Source organism: Trachurus trachurus (assembly GCF_905171665.1).
Source record: "Trachurus trachurus genome assembly, chromosome: 14".
In the NCBI taxonomy this organism is placed as follows: Eukaryota; Metazoa; Chordata; class Actinopteri; order Carangiformes; family Carangidae; genus Trachurus; species Trachurus trachurus.
In genome coordinates this window covers 23,060,041-23,076,602 of record NC_139903.1, presented here as the reverse complement: position 1 = coordinate 23,076,602, position 16,562 = coordinate 23,060,041, and the positions used below count along the sequence as shown (strand labels likewise).

General features: G+C 42.4%; 1 protein-coding gene across 1 annotated transcript; it reads right to left on the bottom strand.

Annotated features, from left to right (window-relative positions):
- Nucleotides 1–253: 253 nt before the first annotated feature.
- LOC310996958 (RING finger protein 145-like) lies at nucleotides 254–15,833 on the bottom strand. The gene is made up of 12 exons (XM_083986510.1): nucleotides 15,523–15,833; nucleotides 12,124–12,375; nucleotides 10,326–10,434; nucleotides 8,871–8,962; nucleotides 7,954–8,189; nucleotides 7,603–7,778; nucleotides 6,305–6,445; nucleotides 6,011–6,193; nucleotides 5,490–5,637; nucleotides 5,153–5,275; nucleotides 4,799–5,032; nucleotides 254–4,683 (listed from the first exon to the last, which is right to left on the bottom strand). The coding sequence occupies exons 2-12, from the start codon at nucleotides 12,305–12,307 to the stop codon at nucleotides 4,012–4,014; spliced, it is 2,298 nt and encodes a 765-aa protein (XP_083842636.1). The 5' UTR covers nucleotides 12,308–12,375; nucleotides 15,523–15,833; the 3' UTR covers nucleotides 254–4,011.
- Nucleotides 15,834–16,562: the final 729 nt, after the last annotated feature.

Here is a 16,562-nt window from a genome sequence, read left to right as displayed (position 1 = left end):
TCCAGCCGTGGTGCGTCTCCTGGAGCGGCTCCCACTCTGTCTTAGAAAAAACAACACAACAGCGCCATCAAGTGTCTGACTCGTGCAACTACAAGGGTATATCATACACCTGACATCACCAATACATGTCATGTGCTGCTGTCATCATATCCATTTACACATATAAATATTAATAATAACAACAAAGCTTACCCTCCACAATCACATGACATCCAGAGGAAACTTCAGAAACAAAAAACAGGGTTTAGAGTGGATGGTTCATTTTATTTCCGACATTCAATTTTTGTAAAATAACCAAGGCAATGCCAGGGATAGAATCCAAAAACCAACAATGGAGCAGGTTAACAGAACACAACTGGCATTCAGAGTCAGGTTTTACAGAGCAAGGTCTGAAATCTGTGTGTAGAAAAAAAATAATCTGACCAAAAAAAAAAGAGAAAGAAAGTAAATTAAGTAGGGAGCCTCAGGATGAGCAGCCCTGAACATGATCAGACTCTTTTGAGGTAAATCTCAACGTGTCACTCAGAGGCAACAGCACTGGACAGCAGCAGCACCGACTCTTCTTTTCCAAATAGCATCAGAAAATAACTCGGCGGTCAGAGAGCTCCGTGTCAGCTGTAGAACCCATCCCCGTGTTCACTAACGATTTTGCAGAGCGCTGTGGTAAATTGAGTCGAAGAAACATCTGGATTTCAGATGTGTGACTGTATGATCTCAGGGAATTTTAGCCATCATGCTATATTCATACATCTCTCCTGGTTACTCAAATTAAACAGAGAACATTTCAAATTAAACAAATAACTCTGGTAAATGTAACAGTAACAATCGGTATGACAAACATCAGGCTATCGAGGACACTGTCTTGTTTCTGAAAGCTGATAAAAATAAAAAATTTTGTATGTAGTCTCCTACAGCTGAAATCTGAGTTGCACAGAAATGCAAATACTGCATTTAAAGATTTGAGATAAAATTCAGAGTGTCTATATTTCTATAGTTAGATGGTTAACCAGTTATTTAATGAAATATTAGATATTTGTGTCACAGTTCAGTACCTAAAGAGCGACTGCAACAACTGCAGCATCTCCAACATGGAGCATAAACACAGAACATGCAGGTGGGCTCCACGGCTGACGGGCTGCTCTGCCAGGAATTTATCACCTTCTACTGCCATGCAAGTCCACGTACTGTTGCCAGTGACAAGTTATCAGCATGTGGAGCGTTGGACATTTGATCCTGCAGTGACGTCTCCGTCTCTGCAACAACACAATTCAAACGCTCCCACGCCATGAAACCCAAAATGTGTATGGAGCAGTTCAAAAACCTTGGTAACCATTTCAAGTGCTTGGATATAAATCAAAGTCGAAGGAATGGAGCCAATAATAATAATAATAGAAAAAAAAAAAAAGAGAAGTCGTTCAAGAATACAGAAAGTCCTTATGTTCACCTTTCAGAGGAACATGTGCAAAATACATCAAACTCTACATTTCGTCTCTTTAAAAAAAGAAAAGAAAGAAAAAACACAAAGAGTTTAACAGCACTGGCCAGGTTTGATCCTACATTGATCATGTATTCATTCTCAGCCCTGCAGCCGATGCTTCAATGTCAAGAATAAAGTCATTCATAGTAATAAGACCTTTAGTAATAGTGGTATTAAGTAATACTGTTGAGGGTTAACTAGTGCGTCTCCTGTCCGTCTGCGCCATGCTGATCCCACTCCTACCAGTAGAGGGCACCGGAGTGATCACACCAGCTTGAGGACGCGTCATACAGACTGGAGAGGCAGCAACACTGGCTGGTCTCAGATCAGAGGGCTCGGTTTCCCAAAAAAAAAGCCTCTTTGGGTCGTTTTGTCTTTGTTCACAGGCAAGTAAAGAAACAAAGACCACCGGACCGCCGGGAAGCTCGGGAAAACTCAAGCCCTGATCTAGTTTTTAAATATCAACACTCCTCTGGTTTAATATAGATGTCATACAGCAACATTTATATACATTACACACAAACAGATTGGGCTGTTTCCTTGTACCACAAACACATCAGAGGGTATTTGGTTGCTGACAGCCACAGAACAGCTTTGGAGCGTTGCTAGTATAAATGACATTAGTGCAAATGCAACTCAAAACAAAATAAAACAAAATAACAAAACCAAAACAAAAAAAGAAATGGCAGAAAAACATTGGTAGCAAGGTTAGAGCACACTGGGGACAAACAAATAAAATGCTATGGTAACAGTGGCAGCGTGCAAGCTCTACATATAAGCGTGCATCAGGACTCTGCATTCTCAGGTTTTAGTCGTTCATTTAAACACTCAGACTTTTTCCCAACACACACACACACACACACACACACCTCTCTTCATCCTGCACCCTTTGCTAAACACAGGCGCCGTTGTGTGCGTGCTAGCTTGTGTGACAAAACAAAACAAAAAGAAAAGTGAAGCTATCAATCGGTTCAATTTGCTGGTAGAAACATTTCATGGAGTGAAGTGACTGAGCAGCAGGGTAACGGTGGTCTTAGGAAACACAGCAGGGTGCTTTTTTGAGGGGAAGGGGGGGTGATTGGATGGAGCGAGGTGATTGGCTCCTGCCGTGAAAGGCAAACTCGTGGCGGACTGGTTCAGCGAGCGGGGTGAGTACCGTGAATGAAGGGAAGCCAATGACAACAAAGTTTGGGCTCCTCGCCGGCTCTGTGGGCAAAGTTACACTCCACATATTCACCGTGCTGCCGGTTCAAATGCAAACTTGTGGCCTCTGTGACGTTTTCATCTACCTCCTCTAGTCTCTGCCTCCCCTGTTTTCAGTCCATCCACGCTGCGTGCTGTCCAATAGAGCAGTAATGTGAAAAATTACCTTAAAAATAACATCTCTTCGACAATAATACAAAAGTTTGGCGATGAGGAGTACAACCGTTTTTGCTGGGACCAGCCAAACAAGTTCGATTCAAATATTGAAGCAGTATAATAGAGAAAGATTGACACGTGAAATGAACTTAAGAGTTACTCCGTGTGAACCCATTGATTTGTTCACACCGCAACACTTGACTAGACCCCCACCATGTATCTTCTGCTTAGCACCAGGCTTCAGGTCATGTGATGGCCTCAAGAGACAACATTCAGTTTTGTTAATGCTTAGTAATCATTACTACACACAACTCCCGTCACCAAACGGTAAAAACCAAGAATCTTTATCGAAATTTGTAGACTTTATGAAATGTTAAGACTTTGTCACTGGTTAAAATGCAACCATCACTTATCGATAGTCTATCAAGGCTCTCCACACCTCTGACCCATTCTTCATGAGATCATGGCACGTACAGGACAACAGCGAAAACCCAAACGCAATGACAAGAACAGCAATGAGAGTGAAATCTGCACAAATAAAAAAAAAAAAGGCAGGATGTGGGAGCGACCATCATATGACGAGCCAGGGATTGAAATGAGCAGGACAAAGCATGTTTTTCTTTGTTTTTAGAAATGTTAATGTGTTTTTGCATCTATGTAAAAAAAATCTCGGAAAGAGCTAAAATGACTGATGGTACTGTATACTTCAGTTTCATTTAGGATTTCACATTTCATGGACATGTTGTCGACCTCCCAGTTGTTTTTTGAGATGAGATTACTGCTTTCACCTTTCTGGGGATTGAGTTTAAACCTCCCCTGCCATTAAAAAACAAAACAAAAAAAAACAAGAAAGTTTCTGCTAACATGAGGAAATCATTGCTGGCATGAGTTGAACTCAAACACATTTTGATTAACCATTCTAAGAGAATTGCCTAAAATGGCAACATATTATGACGTTGAATTCATCTGTAATTTGTCTTAACGCTGAGTGATGAATATTTGCTTAGAGATTGTTTTGGATTTTCTTTTTCTCTCAATATGGATATGAAAGGGTTTCGGAGTTGAATCTATGACCTGATGGGACAGCCAACTGCTGGAATATAGGCAGGTGGAGTATTTAGATGGAGTGTTTATATGTGCATGCATGTATGTTCTGTGTGTTACTGAAGGGGGGCTCAGAGGCTGTGCAGAGGAGGGGACTGTTCCTCAGGCTGGTCCGGGTGTGACGATGTAACAGAAGACGACTCCTGGCTGTCCGTTGGGGAGGCTGGGTCGGGCTCAGGCTCAGCACGGGTCATCTCTGCCTGGGCTTGTCGCTGTGTGGACGAGTGGCGAGAGATGCCGGGGATGGAGGTGTGAGGGAGAGTTGGAGGAGAGGAAAGAGTGTCCGATGTGTCAGGGGAAGGGGAGGAAGATGACGAGGGACGATCTGTGGGCGACTGGCTCTGTAGAGAATCAGTCATGAGTAAGGAAGAAGAGGAAGAAGAAGGTGATGGAGGAGTCTTGACAGGGTGCTGGGGAGCTGAGGACACTCCAGAGGAACAAGAAGGAGTTTCTCCAGCTGGCATGTCAGGTCCTTTCCCTCGCTCCTGCTCTCCCGCTCCCTCCGTCTTCCCATCACCCGGAGGAGCGCCATCGTTCTGCGTACTCTTGGCTGCGGCTTCTTCCTGCCCTGCAGGGCTCTGATTGGCTGCAGGGACGTCCTGGTTGGGACCACTTGCAGCTGTTGATTGGCTCTTGAGTTGCGAGTGGCAAAGAGGACACGTCTCCTGAACATACAGCCATTTCTTCAGACAGCCAGCATGGAAGAAATGACTGCATGGAGTGATCACAGCTGTGTTCATGTCCTGGAAGGAATTAGCACAGAAGACATGTTATTTCAAAATGATAAAATGCATCAAATAAAACAGGACATTAGCTTTGCTTTAACTTGAATCTTCCAATTAGTTCTTCGGCTCATACCTGGTAGCAGATGGCACAGATGTCGTTGTACTGTTCCAGCTGTGTGTTGCTGGCTGTGGGGAGGCTTTTGATCTTGTTTACAGCATCTCTCCTGAGCAGGAAGCTCTGCCAGCCCAGCTGGGCTCTGAGCCAGACGTTATAGTACGAGTGGACCAGGATGATGGTGCTTCCCATCACACTCCACTCCCCGAACACGGTCTCTGACACGCCATAGCACACCACACACACCGCGACCTGACAAAGAGGAAACCAGTTGACAGTGAGGCAGAGCTACTGAGACCATATCCTATCACACCGTCACTGTACTGTGTTTAGTGTTTGTGTGTGTGTGTGTGTGTGTGTGTGGACACTTGCCAGGAATTCCAGCAATCGATAGGTCCCGTTGACACAGTAGATAACTTCATCCATGTTCTCAACTGGAGCCTTTCGAAACTCCTCCACCATGAAGAGAATGTAGATCAGCAGAGTGCCGAGAACCTGAGGTGGTGACAGAGGAAAAGTGTTTTGATGCAGTTCAATAATTAATCACAAAACCTTAAAAGTTTTGGTCCAGTGGATAAAACTGAAGGGCTCGAACAAAGAATCTAACTAATGTCTCTACAAACTGAACAAACGTAGTATAATTACAATTAAGAGAACAGAACGTTTCTACGTGTCTGTGCACCGTATGTGTGCATGAGCTGCATGTTACCTGCAGTGAGGTGAGGATGGACGAAGAGATGATGATGAGAAGCCAGAAGTCCATGTGGAAGAACTGACAGATCATATAGGCCATGTAGGCTGGAAAGATCAGTAGGAACAGACACAGAGACACAGCTCTGAAGTGCTTCCACAAACTCCTAAGGGGGCAAAGAGAGGAGGATCTGCTTAAATCTGCGTCAACAGTAGCACTCTCACACACATTCACGCAAGATACTTTTGCATGATTTTTGATTTTGATGATTTTGATTTCTTTTTTGCCAAAAAACGTTTAGTCCATATCCACTTAGTTGTGTCCGAGACAGGGACAGGACAAACAAGTTGATATACAGACAACAGTTTGAAGTCATATCCTATTATGTTCTAAGTTTTAAAAAAAGGTAAAAAAAAATAATAATAATAATAATAATTTTACAGCCATTTTAACAGCACACAGTTAATTTATCACATCAAAGATTCTGAATGATGCATTTAAAATGAAATGGCACAAGACGTATGGTTAATTTGTCTTACTTGTCTCTGGATGCTCCTAGAGCCAGGACTATGGGGTCTGCTATCTCCAACATGGACTGCAGGATGGAAGCAACCACGATGAAGAGGATGATGGAGAGGAGGAAGGCTCGGTGGATGACCTGCAGCTCGATGAGGCCAGTCTGGACAGCGAGGATCAGCAGGGTGATGCCTTCTGTCATCCCCCTGCGCAATCAGTCAAAAGAAACAGACCCCTGAAGCTAAGTAGAAATACCATACACACCAACTGACACATTGCAACAGCACATGCACATAAAGACGGACCAACTGACTGACCTGTGCATGGTGTTGTCATTCATAAAGGCCCTGTAGCCTTGCAGGTAGAACTTGCAGAGTGTGAGGACGCCCAGAGCGATGAAGGAGACGGTAAACACCAGACCCAGCAGGGAGTACGGCGTACTACAGCATTCTGCAATACTGAGGAGGGGGGAGGAGGGGGCAGAGAGAGCTCATGAGGAGGGGCAAGGTGAAGGTGGAGCAGGTCTCATTTCCTCTGAGTTGCATGGAGCCTGTACAATGAGCCATGATGCTGTGAACCAGATACACCAGGATACATGGGTGTTGTTCTCCCACCTCCGGCATCATGACAGCATGGAGGCCAAATAATACACCACTGCGGTACTTTATATATGGTAACGATCAAACATTCAGGATTGAACTGAAAGCAGAAAAATGTCAGTTTTTCTTGATTTCGACCACTTACAGTATGCGCCAACATATTTTGTTTTTCCTTTTTTCCTACCAAGCTGTGCGCTGCGGATGTGCACGAAAAAACAAGCACATCACACTGAATTTCCCTCTGTAAATTAAATTGAATAGCTATAGACCAGTCAGTTCATTGTAAATGTATCTATTTACAATGAACCTATAGATCAATACATTTTATTGATCTATAGATCACAGAGAGCCCCAAGGCAGCGCTACTCTTCTGTCCAGTTCACACATGAAGCTTCACTTTTCATTCAAACAAACTAATCAACAACTAAACAAACATTCAACAACTAATCAATGAGACCAACATTCATCTCCTAAAAAGTATTAAACCAGCCGGCGGTAAACCTCTAAAGACCTACATGTAAGTTAATCGGCTCTCTGTCTTACCCCGGAATGATGGTGCAGGTTCACCGGCCGACCGGCTCCGCAGACCGGGCTGCTGCCTCTGATATGACCCGCTACGGTCGCTGCTCCCACAGGTGGAGATTCACTGCTCCGAGAGCGTTGTCGGAGCAAACTTCCAAACAGGCGTCATATGGATAAACTACCCGCATATTGGGATCCAAACAGTTACTTACTCGCACGAAAAAACAGCGCTACAGCTGGTATATTGCTCTGCCTGGTTTGCCTGCACACGTCACCAAAGGTTATTATGGGTTAGCCGCCACCGGAAGTAAACAAAACGGCGTTAATTGCGTTCATTTTTTAAATATTTAAAATGAATCGCCAAAATTAACACATTAACTTTGACAGCACTAAAAAAAAAAAAAAGATTCATGATTTTACAATTACATTTTTTCAGTAAAATTCTGAAAAGATATTTAATCCCCTGGTCTAATTCACAGTGCTGTGGCTTTTACCTGGTAAGAAAGAGGAAAAGCAGCCTCTCCCTCGAGGTAGGCTGGTCCCTAGTGCTGAAGTAGGAGTAGATCTGCAGAGCAAACAGCAGGAGCCAGAAACACATGAAGAGAACTGGAAGGACCAGTTGGTTCCACAGAGACATACCCAGAGCCAGCAGCCCATACACCTCCACCACCTGGGACACAGAGACAGAAACAGAGACAGAAAAGGAGAGATTGAGGTAATTGGGGCAAAGACAGAACACCATAAATATTACATATGAGGGAAATCTCTCAGGACTACTATAGTTGAAATCCTGTAATAAAAACTGAAAAAGCTTACAACATTAGACCACATTAATAGTTTATTACCTGAGCCAGCTCCCTGTAGGCCGTCTTAGCCAGGTTGTATGGTACCAGTAAGTTAGAAGCCAGGAAGTAAATGACCTCCAGGCCAGTGAAGATCATGGAGAACTTATTGATGAAGACGATGGTCTCCAGTGGAACCAGACACAGTCTGGCCACCAAAGGGAGAAGGTGAGCGGAGAAAAGCCAGATCCTCTTGGTCTGCATGACGCAGGAACATAGCGTACACACTACCAGCTGACCTGAAACAGGATGCACATGCAGATATTCACAAAACACAGCATATGCATGAATACACACACACACTGTCCTGTTTGTTAGCAACATTATTTTGGGGACTGCACTGATATATTGTTTGTAATCTGTGTGTAATTTAAAGCCAACATGAAAACACATCCTGTGAGAATATTTGTATCTTTTTCAAACTGGTGACAACATGAGGCAACTTGTGCATTTAGTAGCTTTAATCTCCACCACCTCCCTCTATAGCAGTTTATCTTTGTCACTGTAACCATGTTATTTTTGCTTTCTCAGGCGTTCTCTGTGCAGCAAAATCAGCACTCAGTACGGCCTATAAATAGCACAGGAGACTCCGCCACTACTCTGTAGCAGGATGAAACCAGGTCCTATAGATCCAGAAACATAACATAACATTTTCCATTTCAAAGTGGACCAGCTTTCACAGCACTGGCCCTAGTGGCTGGTCTTCAGTCTGATTCATCTTGGAAGAGGTCAGGTGATATTTAAGTAGAGCTAAGTAATGTGTATGCAAGGCAATTTGCATTACTTGTCTCATCTTACCAGACGCACAGAGCTGGACTAACCCACAAGATCAGAGAAGGAACTACTGAGCACGATACATTCATGCTTCATCATGTATATTTTACGTGTGTGTGTTCATGCATTCACATGTAATGTTATACCTATAAGTGCAGTGGTGAATCTGTTCATGGAGAGGGGTTCCAGATAGACGGGTCCTTCATGGCCAGACTCAAGTTCACTGCGGACATAATCCCTGACAAAGAGAGGACAAAATGCTCAATTTACAAAGAGACTCCACTTGGACTTCTTACATACAACTGACTTACAAAGATGCAGTACATTACAACTAAAAGTTATTGCGCCATAATAATGATAACAAACAGTTATAATTGACAGTATAACATGAATGCAATTTGAGCATCAGACAGACTACAAAGACCAGTTTGAATTGTGTCATCATAGATTAAGAAATATACACAAGAGGTCTCTTAAACCTGAAGTTGATGAACCTTAACCCTAGGCACTGATAAGTAATTTCAGAAATAATGATCTGTTATGGAATAATCAGTCATGGGGGGAGCAGCAAGTCGACTGCAGAGCAGACAACAACATTGCATTTCTGCAAATTCATGTTCTGCTTATCCTACAATTTTGTTGCACATATGGATTACAAGTGACGTCTTTGTTGACTCAAGTAAACATGCTGTCTTGAGGGTTTCTGCTGAGTTTGTTAAGAGACCGTTATAAATGCCACTTGTCATTAAATACCTATCTTACAATTATTAAATATGATGGAGAAAATGGTCTTACATTATTTATTATCATAACCAAACTTCTGTCAATACCTCCCAGCAGTGAAATAGAAAGTCCTAACGATATAATTAATTTATTGAGTGCAACATGGCAACGAATAAGCAACTTAAAATGAATGGATTAAATGAGGAGTACTGAAGAATGAGGAATCATACAAACATATTTGAAGTTGTTGCTAAAATTGACACTATTTCCTTTTACTGTAACTTGCAGTCATGACTGTTTCAGGTTTATTAATGCTGAAACAAACACAGCAAGAAAAGAATTGAGCGTGTATTTTTCTTTTTAATGTGGACTCCAGGAAGATTAGCAACTACTTGAAAACGGAATCTAATGGGGAGAAAAATAAAGAATAAAAACCTCAACAGAACCAAACATTATTGCCTATGACAGATAAAAGGCACCATTTAAGGCTTTTGTAAATTAAATTTCAGACCACATAATTCTGTCTAGGGCCGTTATTGAGGGAACTAAATTACAAGCTTTACGACTTTTCAAGAACTGCAGATAACCTCCTCCGCTGTGACCTCTCTCTCCTCTGAAGAAACACTGCTGTTCGCTCTGAGAGTGTGTGTGAGCGTGCTCAACCCCACCCTCATGCAAACAAACACTGACACAGCAGAGGAGAGAAGGGAAAGGGGAAATGCGGAGAGGCAAAAATCCACACTCTAAACCAGCTTTAACCTGCATCCCCGGTCCACACACTGCTCTGTACTACAGGACAGAAAGGTCTGGTTATGTTCTATTATTAACAACATGCCGGCCTCTGATGTATTGTGTATGTCTAGTCTAGGTGTGTTTACCTTGAAACTTGGTGACCGGCAAACAGCAGCAGGGCCGTGAGGACGTACAGGTAGAGTTTAACCAGGTGCTGGCGAGGCAGAGTCAGGAGCACCAAGCTCAGGATGTAACCTGCAGACAAACACAACAGTCACACAACCAACATACGTACGGTGGAGATGTGTGTTTTCCTGTTTTGCTGACTGTACCCGCTTTTCAGTCACAAAGTAATACAGTGAGCATGCATGTGTGGGACAGATGTTTCTTATGTAATTGCAGAGAGCCGTTTTTGACAGTTAATCAAAAAGTCACTGCTGCCAACACGCTGGCTTATCTAACATCGGTCTACTACCGAAAACCACGTCCAAAAAAACCCCTCAGTGCATAGCAACAGTATCTTTGGTTTTGCTGCCCTTCTCTCCCTTCTTTCTGTCCGTCCACCCACAGCACACATCAGCACATACCAAGCCTATTGGCTCATTAACCGACTGCAGCCAAGTCTGACGGTGCACAAACACAGATGTATAAAAACACACGCAGGGAGCTCAACACTGTGCTTGTCGCTTTTTCTTTTAAGTAGCTCACACTTTGAACATCAGACTTTGTTCTGTCAACTTCACTCTCACTTCAAAGTCACTGTCTGTTAGTGCTTCTGTGTCCTTGTACTGCACAGACCTTGTTTTAAGTTCCCATGTTTGCCTCTGTGGCAATCTCACTCGAGGATTCTTTAAAATACCTAAAAACAAACATGATTTTGTTGCAGTAATTTTAGGTTTCAAATGTTTTTGTGATATAATTACATTACTGTATGTTTCAGTTATAAATGATGCAGAAGATTGAAGTTTTATTTATGCCAAGGTTTTGTTTTTCTTTTGTTTAACTATAAAGCTAAGAGGTCCAGACTTGTTTCCAGTGATTACTTCAGAAAACAATTCCAGTTCAAATCAGAGTAAACAGTTCTCATACTATCACAAACACTGTCCACAATCCCAAAGTGCAAATCCAAACAGTGGTGCATCTGCTTTGTTGGCGGGAGATTCTGGCAAACAACTGTTTAGTGTGGTTATGTGAACATCCAGTGAGGATCATGCCCTTGTTGCTGCACTAGCGATTCTTACTACTATAATGTATCTGGACGTGACAGCACGTTTCACACTGTTTTCTCCTTGTGAAGCCTTTCACAGGCAGGTGAAAATAAAACAGACGAACAAGAAAAACTGGCCAAATAAAAACTGAGAAAATGCGGGGTAACAGTTGACAGCTGTGTAAAGGACCACACAGCTGGAGAAGGTGAACTGGTCTCAAGTCTGCAGCCGCGCATCCATGTTTGATATTACCATTGTGTAAATCAGATAAGTGGTCACACTTCTCTTGTCGTCCTCCCAAATACTCTGTCCTGACTCCAGACGTTACAACAATGCACTGCTTTATGACTTGATCACCATGTGTTAACATTTTGGAACTGACCAGGTTGAGAGCCAACGTTGCCGATTGTAAAACAGAAGTCATGCAAATCTAACCAGGAGAGGTAAAACCGTGACTGTTAGCACTCACCCTGCTGATAAAGCAACAGAACAGCAGCCACTTTAGCTGATAACCTCATCAAACAGTCCAACGGAGGGTCATGACAGCTACGGCTCTTTATGAACGTGTTATCAAACGTCTATACAGCTATGCAGCGCAGACAGAGCAAAACATTTGTGTCGTGTGCTTGTTTTACGCTAATCCTCTCAAGTGGTAATACAGGGGGATTGTGTTAGTATTGAAACAACCTGCATGTGTTTTTGTGTGTGTGTGTGTGTGCGAAACAGCAACACTAACCTACGTAGTGCAGGTACAGAGCCAGGTATTTGTACTGGAACAGGGGGTTGTTGGAGAGGCTGGACCGCTGGATCTTCTGGAAGAAGGAGCTGACATCCCAGCGGTAGAGGACGTCGAGCAGCATGATGCTGGGAACACGCAGACCCACATTGAGCACCGCCTCTACACGGTCCTTCACTGCCATGGCGTCAGCTTAACCTCTGATCGGCAGGCAGAACTGGCCACTAAGACGGGATGTTCACAGTGGGTGCACTGCGGAGAAAGAGAGAGGGCAAAGAAGAAAAAAAAGATTTAATATAATGCAAGGAGGGTGGGACGCAGTTCTTCATTAAGGGAGGTCACAGAAAGGCAGAGAGAGACAGAGGAACTACAGAGGAAGCAGAAAGACAAATAATATGAAGCAAGATTACAGTCAGGAAACTGTCTATTTCATGAAGTGAGTATTGCATCTATAGCGCACAAGCTGTTACCTGTTGTGTAACACAAAACATATTTTTTTACAGCACAGCTTCACCACCTGCCAGCAGCAAATGTTTACCTGTTAAATTGCCACCATTTTTAACAATTAGCGTGACATTTAATGACCCATTCATACTTTAAGATTAAGATAAACAAACATGTACTTTCAGACTCACTGGAAAACAAAATTATGTTTACAAATCATATTCATCCTGACCTGAATATAATTATTTATGAATAGCCCATAATTTATATTAACACAACAACAGAAAATCCTTGTTGAACACTGAGTTATACCTTTCTAAAGAATGAAAAGACGTCAGTGAAATATCTTCTGATAAACAATCATCTATAGACGAACAAGAAGCACTGAGCACATTTAATGTGATGCATGAATACGTTTATAGAAGTGTTGTTACTGGCAACAGTTAAACTCGGATGGTAATGTGTACCAAGCTACACATGACTGGGGGTAAACTCAGCGTTTTCTCACTTAATCCACTGAAACCAATTACACTCACCATGGTTTTTAATCAGGAGAAAAAGCAAACACTGCTCATTTTGGACTTAGCGCTACAAGTCTGTGCTGAAAGTTAAGCATGAATACCTGCAACAAATTCCCACAGTGAAATGTTTTTGTGGGTCTTTGTGCAGGGTGGATCAGCCTGATGGTTGAGTTAACAAAGCTGCAACACCGCTGCCAGTTGCAACTCATTTTATTTGCTGCCTGTGTGTCCCTTCCCCTCACTTATGAGTACCTCTCTGCTGCTCAGACAGGAATGCAGGAAACACGATCTTGGGAAAACAGCTCATCTGGAAAAGGATGTTACCGCTCCACAGGAGTACCACACGGTTGTTCAAGTACCTACAGTCAGATATGTATGGTATCTAAAGGGTTTTCAACTAAGTGAAGTGCTTAAATGAATCATTGTTTCACCCACTACAATAATTTGCATAGTCAAATCTATAAGTCAATAATTGATCAAGACTTTATTATCCAGACCTTTCTGTTTGCTTTAACACACCAGCCATCTGCACTCAGCTTAACAAAGGCGACTGTGAAAATACACTTGGTTGCAATATCTGTGAATTAACTATCTTGAAAACTATAGAGTGAGGCAGTTCATCACATTAATGAAAAAATCTTAAATCTTAAACCTAATGTTTCCATAAACCTGTCCGGCTCATTGATTTGCAGTATTGCATAGCTAGAATGGACTAAACGTCAGAGACATTAAAGAGATTTATACCTAGATAAATAGTTCAACAAAAGCTCTAATAGCTAACTTTTCTGTCGTCTCAGCCTCACGGTAAACGCTGTCAAACACTGTTGACACCTGCATATTGTCAAAGAGCAAATATTTATATTTGGCTAATATTTACCCATCTACTTACATCAATGTGATGATGCATAAGTAACATGTCACATGTCCCGACCCATACATTTCTATTAGTCCATAAAATCAGAGATTTACTCATAATAAACCATCTGTTACATCCAACTTTTACAGTCCAACTATTACGAATAATTCTTTTACTAAAGATAACAGCTCTGTACTATTTTCCTTTCCATTTGTGAGTCCAAACACAATGGGAGCTGCAGCACAAAACTCCCAATTCAAATCAAAAAGCACTGGGAGTGTAATCTTGTGACTCACAATAACTAATCAATCAAGTTGATTAATATGAAGGGAAACTCAAGTAAATCAATCACTGAGAACCAGGCTCTCTGTTCCAGCAGCAATGGATCATGAGAAATTCACAATCAGAAAAAAAATCTCATTTCAGGAAGTAAGTTTCCCATTTCACTTTCTAACGCCAACAGCGGTGTAACTGACTCCAAACAACACAGCTCCGGTAGCCTTTATGGAAACTCTTTGTTTACAACCCTGCAATTAGAGTGCTAAACGAACATTTCACTTGTGAATCCACTTTGAAGCACGCTGTAAAGAAAATCGCTATTTTCCAAACAAACCAACACTTTGAAAAGCGCAGTTTGATCACTCAACTACAAAACCTCTAATGTGGCACTCACAAGTTTTCGATATGCTTTCACTACTTCAAAATCACCGGCAGCAGCAGAGTTCCCCCTCCATTAATACCCCCGTGGTCCGGGACAGGATCCTAGTAACTTACATAACTGTGAATTCATCACGACTATCACTGGCCAGAGTGAGATCACTTCGCAGAATCCAAGCTTATATAACGCAGCAGCCGTCTACCACTGTATTTTTATCTGCCTTTAATCCATTGACAGCCACAGGACAGGGTATGGTGTAGCAGTGCTTAGTCTAAACGGGTGTATTTATACCGTTACTCGCTTAACCCAAACACCGACGCTTACAAACGTTACGGATGAGTGAGTGCTGCATCCATGCTGCATCGACTGTGGTACGACATGAACTCTAGTAACCCCTCTGTCTCGACGGAGGAAAAAGAGCTGCTGGCTTCACGCAAAAAAACGCTGCAACAATTTAGCTAACCACTTTTGGTCTGCATGTAGCGGTGTAAGTTAACATGGGACAGGCAGGCTAAGGCAAATGAACGGCTTCGGTCTCTCCGAGCGAGGAGGAAATAAACTGTGACAGTGTGTACGTGTGGTGGTGTGGAGATGTAGAGCTGCAGCGACTCGAGCAGGCAGCAGGCGCCGAGCCAACAATTCAAGCTAACGTAGTCGGCTAGCATCGCTGTCACTTCGCTAGTGTCAACAACCGAGTCGTCTTCAGTACAAGAGTTAGCTCGGCCTTTGTGCTGTTACTTTAGACACGTCCACAACCATTCGCATAACGCTGAAAAGCAGCAGGGAGTCAAAGGCAGTGTTGAAGATTAGCACAAAACTGTAACCATGCTAGCCACTAAGTCCAACTGTAGGCAGGCTGCTAACATACAGACTGTGGCGCCCGGCCAAGATTTGCGAGGGAGAAAAAAAAGACTACTTACATTTGAAGGACGATGTTTGAAATATGTACAACGGTTTCGGGATACTTTTCGGGTCGGATATCGACCATTTTAACTCGGCACCGCCCGAGTTAACGGTCCTTTCGATGGAAGCGCCTCACACTCAAAGGATGCGGCCCATCCGCTCATCTCACCTAGCAGCCATTATCCCAAGTACCGAGAAGGACGCACTGCGCAGGCGCAATGTAGTCTGTCCCATTAAAATTGTAAATCTTCTGGCCCCTGACACTTGTTATAGCAACAGTGGAGAGTCAAACTACTCTGATCAACTGTTGACAGAGGTGCACGAAGTAGGATACATTAAAACAAACAAGCACAATCACTTGCACTGCTGTATAATTTATTAAATTATATTGCTATATTGTTGTTGTTGTTGTTGTTGTTGTTGTTGTTACCATATAATCAAGTTCTATCTATCTATCTATCTATCTATCTATCTATCTATCTATCTATCTATCTATCTATCTATCTATCTATCTATCTATCTATCTATCTATCTATCTATCTATCTATCTATCTGTCTGTCTGTCTGTCTGTCTGTCTATCTGTCTGTCTGTCTGTAAGTTATATCCAAGCAGCTCCCCAATGATCAACCTACCTATATATAACCATCACTCAGCAATTCCAATCACTTAGTTTCTCCATAATACGTTTCCAGTGAGTGTTGGAAAAAAAAAACTAACAGAAAATAACTACAATGTGAATTGCCAGTGAAAACATTTTTGCAGCTGTAGCCTGGAAACATTTGTAACTATTTTAATGGTCTGTTACAGTAAATAAGTGTATTAGTCCAGCTATTTTAATTCTATGGTTAATGTTTTTGAGATACTGACTGTAGCCTGGTGTAGAAACTGGTTATGTAGCCTACCACAAATTAATTTACTGTAGGTTCCGGGATGTATGGGGAAAGTGAAGACTCTTACAAACTCTGGAGTCATTGTGATTAATCAGAGAAAGTATCTAGAGCAGCCTGTGTTGAATGTGGTCTGAAACTTTTCTTTTCTTTTCTTTTCTTTTCTTTT

What these genes read in the sequence shown, in the direction of transcription:
- LOC310996958 (XM_083986510.1), bottom strand. Translation starts at nt 12,307, where the DNA reads ATGGCAGTGAAGGACCGTGTAGAGGCGGTGCTCAATGTGGGTCTGCGT. An exon ending in CTTTTCCTCTTTCTTACCAG is followed by an intron (nt 6,446 to 7,602) that starts GTAAAAGCCACA and finishes CCCCCTCCTCAG; the next exon opens with TATTGCAGAATGCTGTAGTA. An exon ending in AATGACAACACCATGCACAG is followed by an intron (nt 6,194 to 6,304) that starts GTCAGTCAGTTG and finishes CTGATTGCGCAG; the next exon opens with GGGGATGACAGAAGGCATCA.